We start from the raw sequence: 22179 nt of genomic DNA, 5'->3' as shown, positions 1-22179 counted from the left end.
CGACACGGACTTGAGAACGTCAACCTACTATCTGTATTGTTATTAAGATAACTATCTACTATGTTATTAAATGGAATGTCTGTATTGTTCTACAGTGTTATTAAATAGAATATCTATACTGTTATGACTGTCTACCATGTTATTATGCCCCCCTTCGAAGAAGTGGGGTATATTGTTTTGCAGATGGTCGGTCGGTCTGTCAGTCGGTCGGTCGGACGGAATGTAGACCAATCCATTTCCGGATGATAACTCAAGAATGCTTGGGCCTAGGATCATGAAAGTTGATAGGGAGGTTGGTCATCACCAGCAGATGACCCCTATTGATTTTGAGGTCTGTATGTCAAAGGTCAAGGTCACAGTGACCCTGAATAATAAAACGGTTTCCAGATGATAACTCAAGAACGCTTGGGCCTACGATCATGAAAGTTGATAGGGAGGTTGGTCATGACCAGCAGATGACCCCTATTGATTTTGAGGTCAATATGTTAAAGGTCAAGGTCACAGTGACCCTGAACAGTTAAACGGTTTCCGGATGATAACTCAAGAACGCAAAGGCCTAGGGTCACGAAAGTTGATAGGGAGGTTGGTCATGACCAGTAGATGACCCTATTGATTTTGAGGTCAGTATGTCAATGGTCAAGGTCACATTGACCAGGAACAGTAAAATGGTTTCCGGGCAATAACTCAAGAACGCTTGGGCCTAGTATCAGGAAAATTGATAATTAGGTTGATCATGATCAGCAGGTGACCCCTATTGATTTTGAGGTCATTAGGTCAAAGGTCAAGGTCACATTGGCCAGTAACAGTTAAAATGGTTTCTGATCTTCTTGTCTAAAACCACAGAGCCTAGGGCTTTGATATTTAGTGTGAAGCATCATCTAGTAGTGCTCTACCAAGCTGATTCAAATTATTGCCCTGAGGTCTAATATGGCCCCGCCCCGGGGGTCACATGGTTTATATAGACTTATATAGGGAAAAACTTTGAAAAACCTCTTGTCCAAAACCACAGGGCCTAGGGCTTTGATATTTGTTTGTGACATCATCTAGTGGGCTTCTACTAAGATTGTTCAAATTATCCCCCTAGGGTCAAATATGGCCCCGCCCTGGGGGTCACATGGTTTACATAGACTTTTATAGGGATAAACTTTGAAAATCTTCTTGTTCAAATCACAAAGACTAGGGCTTTGATATTTGTAATGTAGCATCATCTAGTGATTCTCTACCAAGTTTGTTCAAATTATCCCCCTAGGGTCAAATATGGCCCCGCCCTGGGGGTCACATGGTTCATATAGACTTATATAGGGAAAAGTTTTTAAAGTCTTCTTGTCAATAACCTACAACATTTAAATTTTGACCACATGTATGGTTTTGAGTTGCAAGATGAACCTTGACATGAGTTGACCTTGACCTTCACCTAGTGACCTACTTTCACATTTCTGTACCTACAGCCTTCAAATTTGGACCACATGCATAGTTTTGTGCACCGAAAAAAATTTTGACCTGGACATTGACCTAGTGACCTACTTTCACGTTTTTGAAGGTGCAGGCTTCAAATTTGGACCACATGCATAGTTTTGTGTCAGATTAAACCAGAATGGTAGAACTTTTGTTTACAGTGAGCATATAATTTCTGTTCCTTGTGCATTTACTAAATGCATCAAGGGGGGCATTTCGTGTTCGACGAGCTCTTGTTAAATTGAATATCTGTTGTTGTTTTTTTTTTCAGAAAGATGAGTGTAGAAAATGTTATTAAATGGAATATCTATATTGTTACAATTATAACTGTCTACAGTGTTATTAAATGGAATACCTGTCTTGTTATAAAGATGAATGTTGAACATGTTATTAAATGGAATATCTATGGTGTTAAAAACTTAACGATGTTGTTATAATTATAAATATTTGTGCTGTTATTCAGGTGATTATCTGTATTGGACGGAATGGCAGAGACGGTCAGTAGAGAGAGTAAACAAGAAGAGTGGTGGAAACAGGACACTCATTATAGATCAGTTACCAGATCTCATGGGGCTTAAAGCAGTCAAAGTAAAGAAAGCTGAAGGTAATGTACTGTATTTCATTTTAAGCCCTAAATTTGTGAAATATTGTACTTGTAACAAAGGTAATTATTAAAATTCTATAAAGCTTTTAATATGAGCTGTGCCATGGGAAAACCAACATAGTGGCTTTGCGACCAGCATGGATCCAGACCAGCCTGCGCATCCGTGCAGTCTGGTCAGGATCCATGCTGTTCGCTTTCAAAGCCTATTTTAATTAGAGAAACTGTTAGCGAACAGCATGGATCCTGACCAGACTGCGCGGATGCGCAGGCTGGTCTGGATCCATGCTGGTCGCAGACCCACTATGTTGATTTTCTCATGGCGCGGCTCAGTTATTATTTTAAAAACAGATAAAGCATTTATTGAAATAGAGAATATGAGTGTCAGAAAATGAATACTTTCAATGTTGCAAATGAATGCATAAAGGGAAGTAATCAGAACAGAAACACTGGATTTTATAATATTTCTACATCAGAAAACGAATATTCTAACTTAGGACGAATACCTGAGATAATAACTAACGAAAATCTGAAATAGTAAGAAATTGATAGATTTTATGTGAAAAAAAAGAGAGAAGAAAATTCAGCACCTATATTATAATTATATGAAGCCATTAAAGCAAATAAATTTCATTCCAGTATTCAATTTTTGACAAATGGGCAGGTTATTATTTTAGGTCAAAGTTAGAAGTATGTATACAGCAACATGATTTCTTGTTGATGGAAAATACTTTAGTTAAAATCATCTGAGAATAGAAATCATGGCTGAATTTATATAGATATATAATGAAAGATAAGACAAAACTTAGGTCTGCTTCATTGTAACTGAAGGCAGCTGAAATATCCCCAGTATGACCTTGGATGACCTAAGTGCCCGAGTTGATTCCGAACCCCGAAAAATGTAAATCATAATTCTTAAAAAAGGTTTCTGAAGAAAAGCTGATTTTACAAGGCAAAGAATAAGGTTGAATAAGTGTACTTTGAAATTTTCGATAAACAGATCCGCCCAATTCAAGAGAACAATTAAGCAACATAAGGTAATTAGTGTCAGATGTATTCCGGTATGACAATTGCGTTCCAGGCCATTTATAAGTGTTTGTGCATTATGTGGTTTTCTATAGTCGATTGTTTAAAACTGCATGTCTATCTTTAAGCTGTTTCTAAGTGGATTATAGTTCATTAATAGAAGTATTGAAGTACTTGAAATTGTAATCAACCCATTGAGTCATATCTGAGAAACAGATCTTTGGAGAATGAAGTCTTACTAAAATGAGTGTTAGACAAATTTTTAAGTGGCAAAATAATCTTCCCATCGTATCTCAGTACATAGTGAAAAAATCATCCCAGCTTTATGTAATATTTTGAAAACCTACAAAGCAAATGGGTTTGCATAGAATTTGAATCTGATTTGAAAAAAAAAATGTGAGAGACTATTCTACACAATATCAGTTATGTAATACTGGTCAGTTTTACAACTTCCTTACTTATAGCAAATGTGGGTAACAAAAGATCTTGGATATAAACTTTAAAGAACATACAGTTACTCTGAAATATATTTGAGCCGTGCCATGTGAAAACCAACATAGTGGGTTTGCGACCAGAATGTATCCAGACCAGCCTGTGCATCTGCGCAGTCTGGTCAGGATCCATGCTGTTCGCTTTTAAAGCCTACTGCAATTAGAGAAACCGTTGGCGAACAGCATGGATCCTGACCAGACTGCAAGGTCTGGATACATTCTGGTCGCAAACCCACTATGTTGGTTTTCTCATGGCGCGGCTCATTTGTAGTATTTTTACTTCCGCTTTTATTAGGGAACTAAGCAATTTGAAACAGGTGTAAATTTGACCAACATGTGTGCAAAAGCATAACTTGTAAAGTACAACAAATTCTTAAGGATGTAGATAACTGACAGAAAAATTAACCCTTGTCCATCTTTCTGTTTGAACATTACCACTGAATGTGACTGATTATTAAAAGAGGTGCATACCAAAAAAAGATACTGACTGAATGGCAAACAGTGCAGGTCATGATCAGACTACAAGTATGTGCAGGCTGATCATGATCTGCACTGGTCGCAAAGGCAGAATCAGTCATGTCCAGCATGATAAGGGTTAACACTAACTGAGAAGAAATCCCATAGAGTTGTTCCTATACCATTTCATGATATCAAGAAAGCCATGTACAGTTATAGTTTTGTGTTTTAAAGGGGCACGCTTATTTCAAAATTTAGAAAACGGTTTTACGAGATAGTTTTTGGAAATAGTAACTAAATAAGTAAAACAAATTAATAACTAAAACCAATTAATTGGAAATAGTAAGTAAACCAATTAATTGGAAATAGTAAGTAAACCAGTTAATTGGAAATAAAAAGTAAACCAGTTAATTGGAAATGATAAGTAAACCAATTAATTGGAAATACTAAATCAATAAGTTGGAAACAGAAAGCAAAACAAATTAATTGGAAAATGTAAGCAAAACAAATTAATTGGAAAATGTAAGTAAAATTTACAAAGTAAAACAAATCAATTCAGGATGTTTTAGGCATTTTTATTTACAAAATTCTCTTACTTGGTAATCACTAAATTATACAATTGAAATTTGACGTTATTTATCTCCTTCTCAAGATAACAACTTAGAAAATATTGTCCTATAATGTTGATAAAGTTTGTCTGGAGGAATTGCTCCTTTAAAACCTAAGTTGAATTTACTTAACTTACTACGAAAAAAATCCAGATGATAACATGATGATGATATGATGATAACATTGTTCTTTTTCAGGTACGAATGAATGTGCAAACAGTAATGGCTGGTGTAGTCACCTGTGCCTGTATACGCCAAAAGGTGCCCAGTGTGCCTGCCCAATGGGACTGGAACTCATCAGTAAAGGCAAAAAGTGTATTGTGCCGGAAGCCTTTCTTCTCTTCACGAGGGAGCAGGATATTAAACGTGTGTCTCTGTCGGAATCCCATAGAGTTGTTCCTATACCACTTAAAGATATCAAGAAAGCCATGTCTATAGATTTTGATATCGGAGACAATAGAATCTACTGGACGGATGGTGGAGATTTGCCGGTGAGAAACTAATTTCCGTTATAAATATTGCCCATTACTGTAGATTGTAATTGAGGTTGGTAGTAGGAAGTTTGTCAGTGTATGCTTAACTCGGATGTGTGAGAGGTCAGCGATTGTTCAATGCTCACTTCATGCCAAAAATGAAAAAAAAAAGATAATGGTAAAATTCTCATGTTTGACACTCAGTATTTAAAGGTTGAACCAAGAGGTGAAATAAGGAATGGTTTATGGCCAGAAGAAGTACTTCATGCGGATATGAGTATGTTAACATGAAATGTACGGGAATTTCACTAAGTCTGCTGGATTAGATTTTTGGATCGACTCAGTTTTGAAATACACACAAATTAGTAACCCACGAATATTAATGGTTCTACAGTAGTTGCCATTTTGTTCCTTTTTCATTTGACTGTGTTTCATTAATTAATTGACACAACCACAAATTCCACAGATATAAGGCCGATTAATGACTTATAGTAATTTGAAGTGAAAAGAGTTCCAATGACCTTTCTTTCAAAAACAAGTTATTTATTGTTTCAGTCTATAAGCCGAGCTTTCATGAATGGTAGTTCTATAGAGAAGATTATAGATTTTGGGATCGAAGGACCTGAAGGAATGGCCGTGGACTGGGTCGCACGCAATATTTATTGGGCTGATTCTAAAACAAATCGTATAGAAGTTGCTAGACTTAGTGGGGCTTCAAGGAGAGTGTTGGTGTGGGAAGGTCTGAGTCACCCAAAAGCTATTGCGCTGGATCCACCAAATGGGTATGTTTAATTTATGTAGTGATTTTAGAGGGTACTGACAAAGTTTCTAATGGTGTTGAATATTTGTGTAAAGTTTTCAACAGTAATTGTTTAACTTTATTAAAAAAAAAAAAAGAGATAAAAAATTTTATGGTGTCATTTTAGAAGAAAAATCAGTACATTGTACTTGTGCTGTTTCGAATGAAGTTTCTGCATCAGGATATATATGTATGTGCTTTCCCTACTATAGCTATTTTTTGAAAGAGTAGATCTTTCTTTTTTTCACAGATACATGTACTGGATAGACTGGTCTCAACCTCCGAAGTTAGAGCGTGCCTGGCTCGATGGAACTAACCGGGAAATTCTGCCCGTCCAGTTCGGCCGTGTGTATGGTCTGACGATAGACTACACAGAGAAGCGTCTTTACTGGACTGATATTGACAATAAATGTATAGAATCAGCTAATATGTTAGGTAAGGTTATGTAGTAGGGTAGAGCATAAGGGTGCACTTATACTTCCTTGCTATTGAGCTAGCTTTTATAGCGACGTGGTAGAGTGTCCGCCTTAGGTGTGAGAGGTCCCGGGTTCGATTCCCGATCAGGCCTGAAGTATTTTCAGCCTGTTACATTTGGCGCCCAACGTAAATAACTCACAAGTAGATATGAATGGACACCTTGGAACGTCCCACAGAGGTTCAAACTCCTGGAATTCGAGGACGAATTCTAAAATGGAGGGGGTGTATGTAGTAGGGTAGAGTATAAGGGTGCACTTATACTTCCTTGCTATTGAGCTAGCTTTTATAGCGACGTGGTAGAGTGTCCGCCTTAGGTGTGAGAGGTCCCGGGTTCGATTCCCGGTCAGGGCTGAAGTATTTTCAGCCTGTTACATTTGGCGCCCAACGTAAATAACTCACAAGTAGATATGAATGGACACCTTGGAACGTCCCACAGAGGTTCAAACTCCTGGAATTCGAGGACGAATTCTAAAATGGAGGGGGTGTATGTAGTAGGGTAGAGTATAAGGGTGCACTTATACTTCCTTGCTATTGAGCTAGCTTTTATAGCGACGTGGTAGAGTGTCCGCCTTAGGTGTGAGAGGTCCCGGGTTCGATTCCCGATCAGGCCTGAAGTATTTTCAGCCTGTTACAGTTATATTTATTTGTTGGACGGTTTCTGCACATGATGGCCTCAGTAGGAGTCAAACCCTTAATTATGAGGTCATAGACATGTGATTAAAAATAAATAGCCTTGGTTGTAGAGGCTGCAAGTAGAATAAGGCTTACATCTGCAGGCTATGCTTGTCTCAGTTAGCACTATGAAGTGAGAGGTCACAAGTTGGTTTTTGGAAAATCTTTCGAAAAAGCCATTTGTCTTTCATTTATGAAAAAGGTGCCAGTTACTTGCATATTTTGCATTGCACTTTTCATTTGTTTTGGTTTTTCAATGTACACATATAGTTAATAATACAAATGTACATGAAAGTTTGTTTTTTAGCTCGACTATACGAAGTATAAGGAGAGCTATCCTACTCGCCCCGGCGTCGGCGTCTTTCCGTGTCCCCACCTTGGTTAAAGTTTTGGTGCACTTTCTCTTTTTAACCAGTTATTAGATTGGGGTATGTCATTGGTCGGGTGGGCGGGCGGGCGGCGGCGTCAAACTGGTGTTTCCGGTCAATAACTTTTGTTTCGGTAAAGATATTTGAATAAAACTTGGTATGTTTGTAGCTTATATCAAGACAAAGGCTGGGATTGATTTTGGGGTTTCTGAGGTCAAGGTCAAGGTCACTGTTACTTAAAATAGAAAAAGGGTTTCCGGTCAATAACTTAACTTAGGAATGAGCTATGATGATGAAACTTGGTGTATAGAAAACTTATATAAAGTTGTAGCTTGGGATTGATTTTGGGGTTTCTGGGATCAAGGTCAAGGTCATTGTTACTAAAAATAGGGTTAGGGTTAGGTTAGGGTTAGGGGTTAGGGTTAGGGTTAGGGTTGTGCTTTAAAGTGGTGCACTGTGATTCAGTATACTTTTTTATTCTTATGAAAAGTGTTGAAAACCTGGTTTCGTGGCATTGCCGCGTTTCTTGTTTCAACTTATCTCTGTAATTACTTGATGGATTTGATTCAAACTTGAAATACTTATTCCTCATCATCATCCACATCATCTGACATAAGGGCCATAACTCTGGCACCAATATTTCATGAATTATCCCCCCTTATCACATAGATTTTCAGGTTAAAGTTTTGATGCACTTTCACTCTATCTCTGTTATTACTGAATGGATTTGATTCGAACTTAAAATAGTTGTTCAACATCATCACCCACATCATATGACACAAGGTGCATAACTCTGGCACCATTTTTTCATGAATTATTCCCCCTTTTTACTTAGAATTCCAGGTTAAAGTTTTGGTGCACTTGCACTCTACCTCTGTATTACTGAATGGAATTGATTCAAACTTAAAATGGTTGTTCAGCATCATCACCCACATCATATGACACAAGATGCATAACTCTGGCACAATTTTTCATGAATTATTCCCCTTTTTACTTAGAATTTCAGGTTAAAGTTTTATGCACTTGCACTCTATCTCTGTTATTACTGAATGGATCTGATTCAAACTTAAACAATTGTTTAACATCATTACCCTTATCATATGACACAAGGTGCATAACTCTGGGGCCAATTTTTCATGAATTATTTCCCCTTTTTACTTAGAATTTTAGGTTAAAGTTTTGATGCACTTTCATTCTACCTCTGTTATTACTGAATGGATTTGATTCAAACTTAAAATAGTTGTTCAACATCATCACCCACACCATATGACGCAAGGTGCATAACTCTGGCACCAATTTTTCATTAATTATTCCCACTTCTTACTTAGAATTTTATGTTAAAGTTTTGATGCACTTCCACTCTGTCTCTGTTATTACTGAATGGATTTGATCCAAACTTAAAATAGTTGTTCAACATCATCACCCATACCATATGACACAAGGTGCATAACTCTGGCACCAATATTTAATGAATTATGCCCCTTTTACTTAGGATATACTTATATAGTGTTTTGATACATTTTATCTTTACCTCTCTTATTACTTTAAGTTGATATTTTTGACATAGACTCAGGCTATTGTGCAATATCTTCATCCACAATTGGAGTCATTAAACACTCCAGTGACAGCGCTAGTTTCCTCAGATGTGCCCAGTTTCACTATCCAGCATCGAAATAGTCGAGCGCGCTGTCTCCTGTGACAGCTCTTGTTATGTACATATAAAAGTAAATAATACATGATAGTCAACTTAACTTTTTATTTTTATTTATTTTCAAAGGTGAGGATCGCAAAAAAATTGTCCAATCAGATATCGAGAAGCCAATGGCCTTGACCCAATATCAGGATTACTTATACTGGACAAACTTGGAGAAAAAGACTATAGAGAAGGCAAACAAAACAACAGGAAACAATCGGACTGTAGTTCTAGAATATGTGGATAGTGTAATGGATCTACTTATCTTTCATGGCTCTCGACAGTCAGGTAAAGTCAGGCTTAGTGAAATAAAATAGTGACAATTTATTAACATAAATGAGGAAATCTTCTCTTTCCTTCTTCTTAAATACAAGCATCAAAAAAGCTGAGCGTTTGGTTTTCCCTGACAGCTCATGTTTTCTTCTTCAGAATCTTTTTTGCTTAGATTTTATACAGTTAATTTCAGGTTTCAATGTTATGCGAAAATATTTTTTAGAAATTTATCCTCATTTTGCCATGTATAATGTTGAAGAAGGAAATAGAGGGCTAATGTACAAGGCAGATGTGGCATCTTTTGAATGTGAAAGGTCAAAACGGGGGTCATTCAGGGAGGGAAATTTCTGTTCATATCTGACTAGATAAACATTCTGTAGAATACAGCTTAACCTGCCTTAGTGACCACCTGCATTAATCAGGTTCTTGCCTCAAGCAGCCAGTCAGCCGACTTCTCAATAAGACTTTCTGCACTGTGTCCAGTTTGTTTGAAGCAACCACCAGCAGAGTATGTTGCTCTATCAGCTGTCTGCATAATACAGGTTTGACAGTATGCATATATTCCGTTTTTAATAATGTTCAAACTTGTTCTCGTTTACAGATTTGATCAGATTTTATTGCATATTTGATTAATTGCAGGTTGGAATAGTTGTCTAGGAAACAATGGAAAGTGCTCCCATCTCTGTCTTGCCCTACCAGACGCTGTCAATAACACTGACAGACATAAATGTGCCTGTCCCACTCATTACACGCTGGATTCAAACAACCGAACATGTTCACCACCCAAGTCTTTCATATTGTTCAGCCAGAAGACGGAGATAAGTCGGCTAATCGTAGACGATGGAAAATCGGACACAGCTCCTGATGTTGTTCTGCCCATTCAAAGTTTAAACAGATTGAAAGCTATTGATTATGATCAAAAGAATGGTCACGTGTACTGGATCAGCGGAAAGTCAAAGTCAATAAAGCGTGCAAAGATCGATGGATCTGAAGTAAGTTTATATTTGTTTGCATGTTTTATATGGAGGGTTGAACACAAAACTGTTGCTGTCGAGCCTTGCTTAGGGGTATTGAATTCTTCTTGTGAGGGAAACATCTGGCTAGCTTACACGTGGTTGATGGTTCTTCCCAGGTGCTGCCCGTGAGGAAATAATGCAAGAAGGAGCACTTTGGGTCTTCTTTCACCACTAAAAGCTGGAAAGTCACTATAATTTGGTCGGTGTGACATTAAACCATACAAAAACAAAACAGAAAAAATAGTTTGAGTCTAGGATGTTATAGATACAGAATCTTCTTACAGTCAGCTTCTTCCAAAGTAATGGACAAAAACATGCATTTGTAAACTTCCACAAAATGTGCGAATTCATGCAAATTACAAACCAGACATGTTTGGTTGTAGTTTTATACTGGTACAGTCTGTAGTATTTCTTTTTGACTTGCCTAGAAAAGTTTTTAGGTGTTTTTTTGACATATCTGCCATCTGTACCTGGTAAGGACTTTTTTGTGGACTTAGAATTTTTTTTAGAATTTCTTCCCTTTGTTTTCCTGTCCTTTGGGCTTCAACAGTGAAGTTCTTTAAATTTTGCACCCATCCACTGATGTAACCCGTTGGGCGTATATTGCCCCACTTGGCAGCGCTCTTGTTTTTTAAAGGAATTAAATTACAGGAGGGAAAACTTTCGCTGTTCTGGATAATACAGTGTAGAATGATAAGTTCATTAAAAGATGTAGAAAATTTGTACTAAAATGCATTTTTGAGCCGCACCATGATGAATAGTGCATTTGTGACCAGCATGGATCCAGACCAGCCTGCGCATCCGCTCAGTCTGGTCAGGACCCATGCTGTTCGCTAACGGTTTCTCTAATTGCAAGAGGCTTTGAAAGCGAACAGTATGGATCCTGACTAGACTGGGCGGATGCGCAGGCTGGTCTGGATCCATGCTGGTCGCAAATGCACTGTGTTGGGTTTTTCGTGGCGTGGCACATTTAACAACCTACAGAATAATTCTATTTTGTTCTTTTTGATCAAGTTGAAATAAATTTAACCAGAGAATCTGTGAACAAATTGTTGTAAGCAATTAACAATGTAAATGTTTGTGCTTTTTCAGCCTGAAAAAAATGTCATCAATCTCCCAGGGATACGACCTTTTGACCTAGCCATTGACCCCTACTCTCGTGTGCTGTTCTACTCATGTTCTTTGAATAATGTGATAAATTTTACACATATTGATTCTGAGACAAGAGGAACAGTGGTCAAGGGAAATTTTGAACCTAGATACCTAGCATTGAATCCAGAAAAAGGGTAAGTTAACCAGTCAAGTGGAATTTTATGCCTAGATACCTAGCATTGAATCCAGAAAAAAGGGTAAGTTAACCAGGTCAAGTTGAATTCTATGCCTAGATACCTAGCATTGAATCCAGGAAAAGGGTAAGTTAACCAGGTCAGTGGAATTTTATGTCTAGATACCTAGCATTGAATCCAGAAAAAGGGTAAGTTAACCAGGTCAAGTTGAATTCTATGCCTAGATACCTAGCATTGAATCCAAGTAAAGGGTAAGTTAATAAAGGTCAAGTGGAATTTTATGCCTAGATACCTAGCATTGAATCCAGAAAAAGGGTAAGTTAACCAGTAAAGTGGAATTTCATGCCTAGATACCTAGCATTGAATCCAGAAAAAGGTCAGGTGGAATTTTATGCCTAGATACCTAGCATTGAATCCAGAAAAAGGGTAAGTTAACCAGGTCAAGTGGAATTTTATGTCTAGATACCTAGCATTGAAGCCAGAAAAAAGGTAAGTTAACAAGGTCAGGTTGAATTTTATGCCTAGATACTTAGCATTGAAGCCAGAAAAAAGGTAAGTTAACCAGGTCAAGTGAAATTTCATGCCTCGATAACTAGCATTGAATCAAGAAAAAAGAAAAAAAGGTAGTTTTACAAGGTCAAGGGGAATATGACCTTATTTAAATAACTAGTTATGAACCTAGAAAATGGGTATGTTTACATTTAATCGCATGTTACATGACTGTACTTAAAGAAAGATTATCAGAAATGGATTAAGTTGGGAAGAAAAATTGACATTTGGCCCTTGTTTAAGACTACCCTGTACAAAAACATTATGTATGATTACTGGTACTGTAGTCCAGGTCAAGTACACAGACTATATTGCTTTGACTTTGTAAAAATAGTAAATAAAACATTGCAATCTACTGAAGTATTTGAATGATTTAAGTTTGATCCATGTCAAACATATACTTAACATTTAGGTACTGTAAAGTCATTTAATTTCATGGGCATGAAATTTTGTGGTTTTGGTTAAAACGGCAATTTCAAAGGTATATGAATTTGTGGATTTCAACTTTTAAACATGAAATGAATGGGAATTTTGCATGTTCATTGGGATTAAATTTTGTGGATTGACGCAACCACGAAATCCACGAAAATTAGTCACCCATGAATATTAATGATTTTCACAGTATTTGCATTTCCTGAATTTTGTGTCTGACTCTTAATGGACAGTTAATGAAAGAAACTGAAACTCTCATACATTTAGTACTTCTATGTTCCATTAGTACACAGAGTACATTTTATCAAATTAAATACTCTGAGGGGGGCCTCAGAGGCCTAGTGGTTAAGGTCGCTGACATCAAATCACTTGCCCCTCATCGATGTGGGTTCGAGCCTCACTCGGGGCGTTGAATTCTTCATGTGAGGAAGCCATCCAGCTGGCTTACAGAAGGTCGGTGGTTCTACCCAGGTGCCCGCTCGTGATGAAGTAATGCACGGAGGGGCACCTGGGGTCTTCCTCCACCATTAAAGCTGGAAAGTTGCCGTATGACCTATCATGTGTCGGTGTGACGTTAAATCCAAAAAAAAACAAAAATAAATAAAAAATGATTTAATTGGTGGCATAGTATCTTACGGTTTTGCCAAAAATGTCTGTTTCATTGGCACATAGATTTCTGAATTTCCGCTTTTGATCAAATGAATGGGAGCTGTGTGTGTTCATTTTGATTTAATTTTGCGATTTAAAGCGATAATTGCAAAATTACACGAAAAATTACTCCTCATGAATATTAATGATTTCACGGTAAGAAAAATGCTCAGTACTTCTTGTGGGATACATTTATGTGGATTTCATGGCTGCATATTTATTCATAAAATTTCTATTTGAACAAATAAATTTCCATTAAATTTAGCTGTGAGTTTTGAAATCTACAACTCATATTCGCACTAACTACCTGTTTTAACCCTAACCATGAAAATTAGATTGTGATATGACACTTTTGCACGCTGATTGTATGTGGATAAATTGCAGGTATTTGTTCTGGACAAACAATGATGTGATCACAAGGACTTTATTTGATGGCACAGAGCACGTGGATATCTTCGTGTCCAAATTATCAAAGCTGGGTCCAATAACGGTCGACCCAGAAACCAACGTGCTGTTTTGGGTCGACCTTGAAGATCAGGTCATCGAGTGTGGGGATTTCCATGGGGGAAATAGAAAACAGTTGTTCAGCGGAAAGGCAGATAATAATATACAGACAGTGGTTGGACTCGCTGTTTTCAGAGACTATTTGTATTGGGTGGATAATGATAAGAGACTGATTGGTCGAGTCAATAAAAGAACGGGTAGAGAGTTAAAATTTGTTCAAGGTCGTGTACCAAACTTAAGTGATATTCATGCAGTAATCAATCTTGATCAAGTGGATGTTTTGAAGCATCCATGTGGGAAAGATAATGGTAACTGCTCGCATCTGTGTTTTACTAAAGAGTCTGAAAAAGCTCAGTGTTCGTGTCCGAGTAATTTAGTTCTTAGGAATGATGAACGCTCGTGTGCGGAAAAAACTACATGTTCTCCCGATCAGTTCACGTGTAAAACGGGAAATAAGGAATGTATTCCAAAACAGTGGTACTGTGATGGGTCAGCTGACTGCGGAGATAAATCGGATGAAGCGGATTGTCCTGTTTGTGACATAGGTAAATATATGTGTAAAGATCGTGAATGTATTCTTGAGTCACAGGTTTGTGACGGGAAATTTCAGTGTAGAACAAAAGAAGATGAAGACGGTTGTTGTGAAAAGGAGTCGCAAATCAAATGTGCTGATGGATCAAAGTGCTATGAGAAAAGTAACCGCTGTGATGGCAAATACGATTGTGTGGATCATTCGGACGAGGAGAGTTGTCCGGATATTGTTAGTGAAACTACTACGCAGTCTCTCTCTGCTCATGTTATTGTTGCCATAGTAGTTGGAGTGTTTTTTATAATTGTTGTTATTGCTGTCGTTTTTGCGTGCAGACGTAAAACTCCAGACGCTCATTACGACGATCACGTTATGATAGCATTAACGAAACATTCTAACTCTAGTGAAACGCCCAATAATACTCTTGGAAAGAGAAGTAAAAAGCATGAACGTAAACCTTTGATAATGACAACATTATCGCTAGGATCTGAAAGTGCTAATGTGTATGATCGTAGTCATGTAACTGGTGCCTCATCGAGCAGCTCTGCTGTTACACAATATCCCAAAGAAACGTTAAATCCTCCGCCAAGTCCTGTTACGGACAGGTCTGTGTGTGCGGAAAATTTCTTTGACTATACAACAAATAGCCCATCAACTATTCGTTCATTTAAACATAAACATCGGAGAAGACACGTACCACCCCCACCCACAACGCCTTGCAGTACGGATGTGTGTGAAGACAGTGAACCATATTTCCGGAATAAATATTTTAACAATTCAAGGGTGGAGTTGAACTATGACTCGGATCCATATCCCCCACCCCCTACACCTCGCAGTCATTATTTTTCAGACATTGATGTGACGAGTTGTCCGGACTCGCCTACTACTGAGCGGAGTTATTTCAACCCATACCCACCTCCCCCATCACCAGTTGCTAATTCGGACTGCTGATACATGTTAAGCCATGAGCTCTAACTGTAGCTCGTCATCAGATTTAAATCACTTTTTAAATTAAGTTATACACTTATATAAGTAATATATTTAAAAAACAGACCCAAGATTTAAGGAGAATTTGTATTATATGCAGGCTGTAATTTGCATTGAAAAGGTTTTTTACCATATAGGTTAAATTATGATTTAATGTTATTGCAGTTCATCTGTTATTTACATAGAAAAAACACCATCTGAAATGATGTCGGATTCAAATTATTCATAGATCTAAAACATTACTAAAGATTTGTTTTGAAAGTTTACCTGCATAAGGAAGCTTGCTGCCTTAATTTTCATTATTTAACAATGCTTTTGTCAGTACCTGGCAAGTGTCGTCAGTCACCCATCATCTGGAGACTTTCGACTACATGAGCATGTTTTTCAGTGCCACTTTGTGATATTATTAAGCAATTTTTCGACTATTTTTTCTTTTTCTTTTTGTTTTTCCTTTTTTTTTTGACTGCTGAAACAGGATTTTATTTAACTTTTTTTTTTCTTGATAGGTTCTCCTATATCTGTAAATGACTACTATACAGCGCTTTTCTTTGACTTCTTTCAGTGAAAACTCCATTTATAATGCCAAGAAAATTGAGAGCAATTTAAAGATTTTCTTAAATGATGAATAAAGTGATCTCTCTAACTGTGAATCTATACATACTTCTGCAATGTTTTAGCTCATTGTTAGGCTGCAGGTAATATTTTTCTGTTTTTAAGCTTGTAATAATAATGATCTAAATTTACTATGCATTTACATTGCTTTTGCATCTATATATGAGCCGCGCCATGAGAAAACAAACACACTGCGTTAGCGACCAGCATGAATCCAGACAAGCCTGCGCATCCGCGCATCAGGATCCATGCTGTTCGCCTTCAAAACCTATTGCAGTTAGAGAAACTGTTAGCGACCTGCATGGATTTTGATCAGACTGCGCAGATGCGCAAGCTGGTCTGGATCCATGCTGGTCACAAAGCCACTTAGTTGGTTTTCTAATGGCGTGGCTCATATCGACCTTTATATTTACAATTTCTAAAGAACTCGCATGGCTGTGATGTCACAAAAAGGTTGAACATTTTAGAAGTCACAATGCTCATTTGCTGGCAGTTGGTATGTATCATGTTGTCAATAAGGTACATGGATTTTACTACATGTTTTCAACGGAAGCGAAATTAGAATGTTAGATACTGCTGAATTATGAATTTTCATTTTTAGTGTGTGATAATTAAGAAGTTGAGATTTGATATGTGTGTACTGGTATGTGTATGTCAGAGGTGTCAAAAACCAGAATATGGCAAGCTTCACATACTTTTTATCACAATGTTTGCTGTTTATGTAAAAATTAGGGATGGCAACGGTTAACCTAGTACTCATTCGGTGTTCCTAGTACCGATTACGAAATTTAGTAATCGAGTACTTGGAAAAAAATAAATAAAAGAAAAAAGTCTAGAAACACATCAATTTCAATGCAGCCGTTTAAACGACACCAAAGTGTCTACCTGTCATCTTTTCGAGCAGTTACCCAGGTTATACAAACACATAGGTGTGAATTGATGCGCAATGGTCAGTAATGACCCCTGACAGGTAACATTTGTTTGCAAAATCATGATTGCTGTAAATTGTAATTTTGCTGCTTATTGCAGTACTGCTTGTATCATAAACAATTAGAAAATCACACCACACCTGTAGGCAAACTTTAAAATTAGCGGTACATCATAAACAACATAATCCTTTATAATTTAAACAATAAACCGGTCCAATTTTAGCCGACTTCGCAATTTGCTCCAGAAGTTTGGCTTAGCATTTTGTTAGTTGAGATATTAAATGAGCTATTAAATTTTAAAAGCACAAAGTAATTATTTACAACTGTATCCAATGACAAAAAAGTTTTTTAAACAATCTATCCACTGCTTATGGGAGCCGTGGTGAAACATCTAATGATTTTGAATTATCTCCTTTTAATAGTGAACAAATGCTAAATACGGCCGATTCTCGCCTTACGGAAGCCACTTATAACAAGTAACCGAGTACTTGATAGAAAAATCGGTGAGTACTCGGGTACCTAATTCAGTACCTGTTGCCTTCCCTAGTAAAAATATATACCTGAAGAACATAAATCTGTAGTTATAAACATGCAACTTTTGGCAAAGAAAGAGACTTCATTTAATTTTGCTGACAATGTACATCTGATATTAATTACTTGTTTTTTTTTTGTTTATACATATAGATGTACATGCATCTGTCTTGAAATCTGGACGGCATTATTGAGTAGTGTTAAACACGTCTTTGTGATAGTTGAAAATATATCTGGTGTAAAAGTATTTTTTGCAGTCTGAGAGCAAAAGAGTCAAAAGTAGAGGTATTCCGGAGAAATATGGATAATGAATTAACATGAATTCTGGTTGTATCTTTCACTCAACAATGCTCCAGTGCTCCACTGAAATTACATCTTTCTATAGATGATTTATGCTTGGAAAAAAATAAACAAATTTTTGTTTGAAACATTAACACAAATCACACTATTGAATAGTCAACAAGGTTTTGAACGAGAAAAACCCATGCAGATTGACCTTGCTTTTGTAATAGGGCACCTTGATTTTCATTTATTTCATTTACTGATACATTTATTATATATATCTCATATGTTGCATAGATTGTTTCATTTTGCCTTAGAACGATGTGTGTTATTTCACACTAGTTCAGTGAATTGTAGTGCCTAAGCTCATCAGACTTGAATTTTAGAGGATAACTAAATAAATAGCTTGATAAATGTTTGTACGAAGCTTTTATAAGCAGATATTTAATCTGATAATGTAAAATCAAAAATATTTGGGAGAAATTAAGTTTTGCACTTATTTCAGGATTTTTATTGTTTTGTAAAAGTAAGTCCTTGGGCACATTAACAATTTAATTGAAAATTAAACCTTTAAGAGACTGTTTTTTTGAATTTCACAAATTAAGCTTACGTGAAAATCTCCTGCATTGCAGTGTGTAGTGTTAAAGCATTTTTCAGGCAATTTTCATTGTATTTATAAATCATCTTTTGCACAAGGCTTATTTAGACTGTAGTGAATTGAAAGTTTTCAATAATTTGCTACCTCATCATTTGATTTGTGTACATACTTTTATACAATGTTTGTTACTATTCATGGTACTAGAACGTGATTATTTTGTCACCATTTTTTGGTGAAAATACATACATGTGCTTTTATAATATAACGTTTTTGTGATGTCAGATATACCTTATAAATTATGTATGGAGAGTAGATGTAGATATTTTTAGTTGACTATATATTTTGGTGAGAAATAAGTAATGCTAGATTTTGATTCAAATGTCTCTGCCAAGCCAATAGAGAATTGGTGATTCTACCCTGTTGCCCCATGTAGTTCTGGGATGATCTGTGTGTGAAAAGAATTGGAACCACTGCCTTACCCTTGTATGATCGTAAGAGGTGACTAATAGGGTCTTTATACTTGGTTTTGCTGTAACTCTGTGATTCCAGCGGGTATGCAAATTTTGATTCCATACCTCATGTTTTTATTTCGATGTAAATGAGATGTTGAACCAAAATTTGTAGTCCTGTTTGGCGCCATATAACCTATACTGTGTTGGTGTGCCGTAAAATCCAAATAAATAAATAAATCAACCCTGGTACCAGCCGGTGCCTGAAATAATATTCCTTGGGGAGCTTTGGTTCCTGGTCCACAATTGAACCTGGAATGTCACCAGATGACCTAAATTGTGTCAGCATGACTGATAATCTAACAAAACAGGCCAGTAGCTCTTGTCTTGAACTTATATAAATCTAATACCGGAAAAAATGAGGTTAGCATTCATGTTGCATAATTTCATTCAGCCTTCCATTTTCATTGCCTGTTTGATTGGAACAATTTCTTTTTGACAAGCTTTGCTTGTCATATCAGATCTCCGTTCTAAAAAATGTCAGTATCTTGGCCAGTAATGAAAACATTCAAAGTCATCAACTCTTAATTATAACAAAGTTTAGTTCATCTTTTGGTGCTACCTGGGTATAAATCGTTATAAGATGAAAACTTACTGCATCACAGATTCAAGAGGAGAACAGGTTAGTACTGGTGCAGAAGCCGGGGACAGTGGTAAGGCTACTTGCCTGCCATGATATCATTGAAATGCAGTTGTAAATCGGTGCTAAGCCCAAAACAAACAAGGTGGCACTGCTATACCCAATGAGTGAAGTTCATTGAAGTTTAATTTTTATGACGAAAAGCAGAAAATCACTTTGCAACTTGCAAAATGTATGATTTGAGATAGATAGTTGAGTCAAAATTTAGGAGATATGATTATTATAAACCAAAGATATACTAGTGTTGTTGTGTGAGCATTTGTATCAAAATGTTACTATGGTTACCTACTGTAAACCAGGCAGTTTTGTATAAAAGTGTGATTTTTTTCATTCTGAAAGTATTTTTTTCACACTTTCGTTCTTTGTTGTAATATAAAAGCTGTTTTTAATATACATGAATAATTTCAATGATTTGATATGTTATGGGCATTTTTCATGTTATTGTTAATGAGTATTTTTTACCACTGCAGTAAATTGTCAAAGAAAATAATTACCGTCTTTATCAGAGTTCAGATTATTAAAAAAGATAATCAGCAATACAATGTGTATGGAAAACAAAAATAATCCTGGATAAGTTTTATACCTATCAAATTACATATCAGCTGTTCTGATTGCAGTTCTGGCAGTTAAAATGCAAGCAATTTGGCAGTTTAGTTGCAATTTTGTTTTACAATGTATTTGTATGATTGCAAAGTAATTATTTGCCTGTAATGACTTGTTTGAGGTCTATGGTGTGAATATTACATGTAGATCTGTTGTTTGTATGACTGTATAAGTTCGTGTTTAAAAGGTACTTTTGGTTTCAGTGAGACCTTACCAGTTTTAAGTCTGGCATATGGTCATTAAAATCTGAAAATACTAGTTATGCAAGAAAGAAGCTTTAATGAGAAAGGGTAAATATGTGGTTTCATTAACAAACTGAAATATTTGTTTATAAATATTTCTTACAGTTGTCTGTGCAGTAGCTTAGCAACCTGTTAGGCGCGAACGCCCATGCTGACCTGTATATGATTTTCACAAGCATGGTTTGTTAATTATTTTTAAAAAGAAATAGATTATGTCTTCAAATAGATGACAAAATGTTTAAGAGCTGTTCTATAATTCAAATTTTACCAGAGGAATCTTACCCTGGCATCCTCCTAATTTATGTGCCTGCAGGTCAGAGACCACCAATTCAAAAAAGTACTATGCCCGATCTATGTATTGAGTACTCTACTTTGAAAGTTCATTTAATATTTCTTTCATTGCTTCAGTGGTTGTCTATACTTCAATTAAGAGATGACTGGAAGAAATTTAGAAGATAATAAGTTCATTATTTAGCAAAACAAGGAAGGGCACATTGTTTTGTTTGTTTTACAAAATAATCTCTTTATTAATGCCCCTTGTGCACTACATTTTGCAAAGGATTGGGGTGTATATTGGCTAATAACTGGGATCTTCATAAATAATTAAGGAAATATACACTATAATACAACTTATCCTGAAAGAAGCATTACCATACCGCTGGTATTCCTTTATGACCAAAATTGTTTAAACAAATATATCTATTGTTATTGAAAATGGGGTCCGTTTGCATTCATTAGGAGGAAGGCATAAAGTAAAGAATATATGGTTGTAATGTTAAAGATTCAAGAAATACAAATCACTGAGTGGGACTTTAAGTTTTCTTAGTTTTTTAATTGATTGTTCTTCTTCACAGAATTGTTGTTTTATGACACATTTTAGTTTATTTAAAGTTTCTGTTGTTTAGGGTAGTCTAAGTACAGATTTTTGTTAATGATTTGTTTTAATTTTTATGTTTCTCGGGTTGCAAGTTGTAATGAAAAACAGTTGCAAGTTGTAATGAAAAAAACATTTCACAGTTTTTGTTGTATTTTATTTTTTTGAGCGGCCATGTTACAACTACTACAAGTTTATGAATTTCAAATTTTGAATACATTGGAAAATATGATTTATCACCAGAATTTTAGAACAGCAAATTTGACGTGACTTTTTTACATATTGAAGGTTGTTATGTATAAAAGAATTGTCAGACGTCGAAAAATTATCAGTTTTCAACAAGAGTGGTTGTTTGTTTATCCCAGAATGTCTGTGATTATATACTGAAAAAATGTTTTGATAGTTATCTATGTCATTAGTAGATTTTATACATCTTGTACATACTGTACATTCATATAATCATAAGTGCTATAAATTTTATATGTACTACAACATTTTTGAAAGCTATGATTATTAAAATAGATTTGCATCATTTTGATGCTGAGAATATACTGTGTTTTATATTTTGCTTTATTTGACAGATTGATCTCTGAGCTGTGATTGGTCGCGTATCTTATCTCTGAGTTGTGATTTGTTAGCTCGACTATTCGAAAAATAAGTAGAGCTATCCTACTCACGTCGGTGTCGGCGTCACACCTTGGTTAAGTTTTTCGTACCAGTTCACATTTTTACAAAGTCTTTTGAGATAAAGCTTTGAAACTTTCAACACTTGTTTACCATCATCATGGCAAGTTATAGGCAAGAGCACATAACTCCATCAAGGATTTTGGCTGAATTATGGCCCCTTTTGACTTAGAAATCATGGTTAAGTTTTTCGTACCAGTTCATATTTTGACAAAGTGTTTTAAGATAAAGCTTTGAAACTTTCAACACTTGTTTACCATCACCATGGCCAGTTATAGGCAAGAGTATATAACTCAATCAGGGATTTTGGCTGAATTATGGCCCTTTTCGAC

The 22179-nt window shown here is 36.1% G+C and overlaps 1 protein-coding gene across 1 annotated transcript in view; it reads left to right on the top strand.

Moving 5' to 3' along the window:
- Positions 1–21714, top strand: part of LOC123536116 (low-density lipoprotein receptor-related protein 6-like) — a 48043-nt gene extending 26329 nt beyond the window's left edge. Inside the window, exons 8-15 of the mRNA XM_045318940.2 lie at positions 1919–2059; positions 4836–5128; positions 5666–5892; positions 6160–6344; positions 9204–9407; positions 10032–10384; positions 11501–11694; positions 13708–21714. Of these exons, the coding sequence (XP_045174875.2) occupies positions 1919–2059; positions 4836–5128; positions 5666–5892; positions 6160–6344; positions 9204–9407; positions 10032–10384; positions 11501–11694; positions 13708–15307 (3197 nt within the window). The 3' untranslated portion in view covers positions 15308–21714. The remainder of the gene's footprint in view (positions 1–1918; positions 2060–4835; positions 5129–5665; positions 5893–6159; positions 6345–9203; positions 9408–10031; positions 10385–11500; positions 11695–13707) is intronic.
- The last annotated feature ends 465 nt before the right edge of the window (positions 21715–22179 follow it).

The sequence above is a fragment of the Mercenaria mercenaria genome, chromosome 17 (assembly GCF_021730395.1).
Source record: "Mercenaria mercenaria strain notata chromosome 17, MADL_Memer_1, whole genome shotgun sequence".
Taxonomy (NCBI): domain Eukaryota; kingdom Metazoa; phylum Mollusca; class Bivalvia; order Venerida; family Veneridae; genus Mercenaria; species Mercenaria mercenaria.
This window is presented reverse-complemented; position numbering and strand designations above follow the sequence as displayed.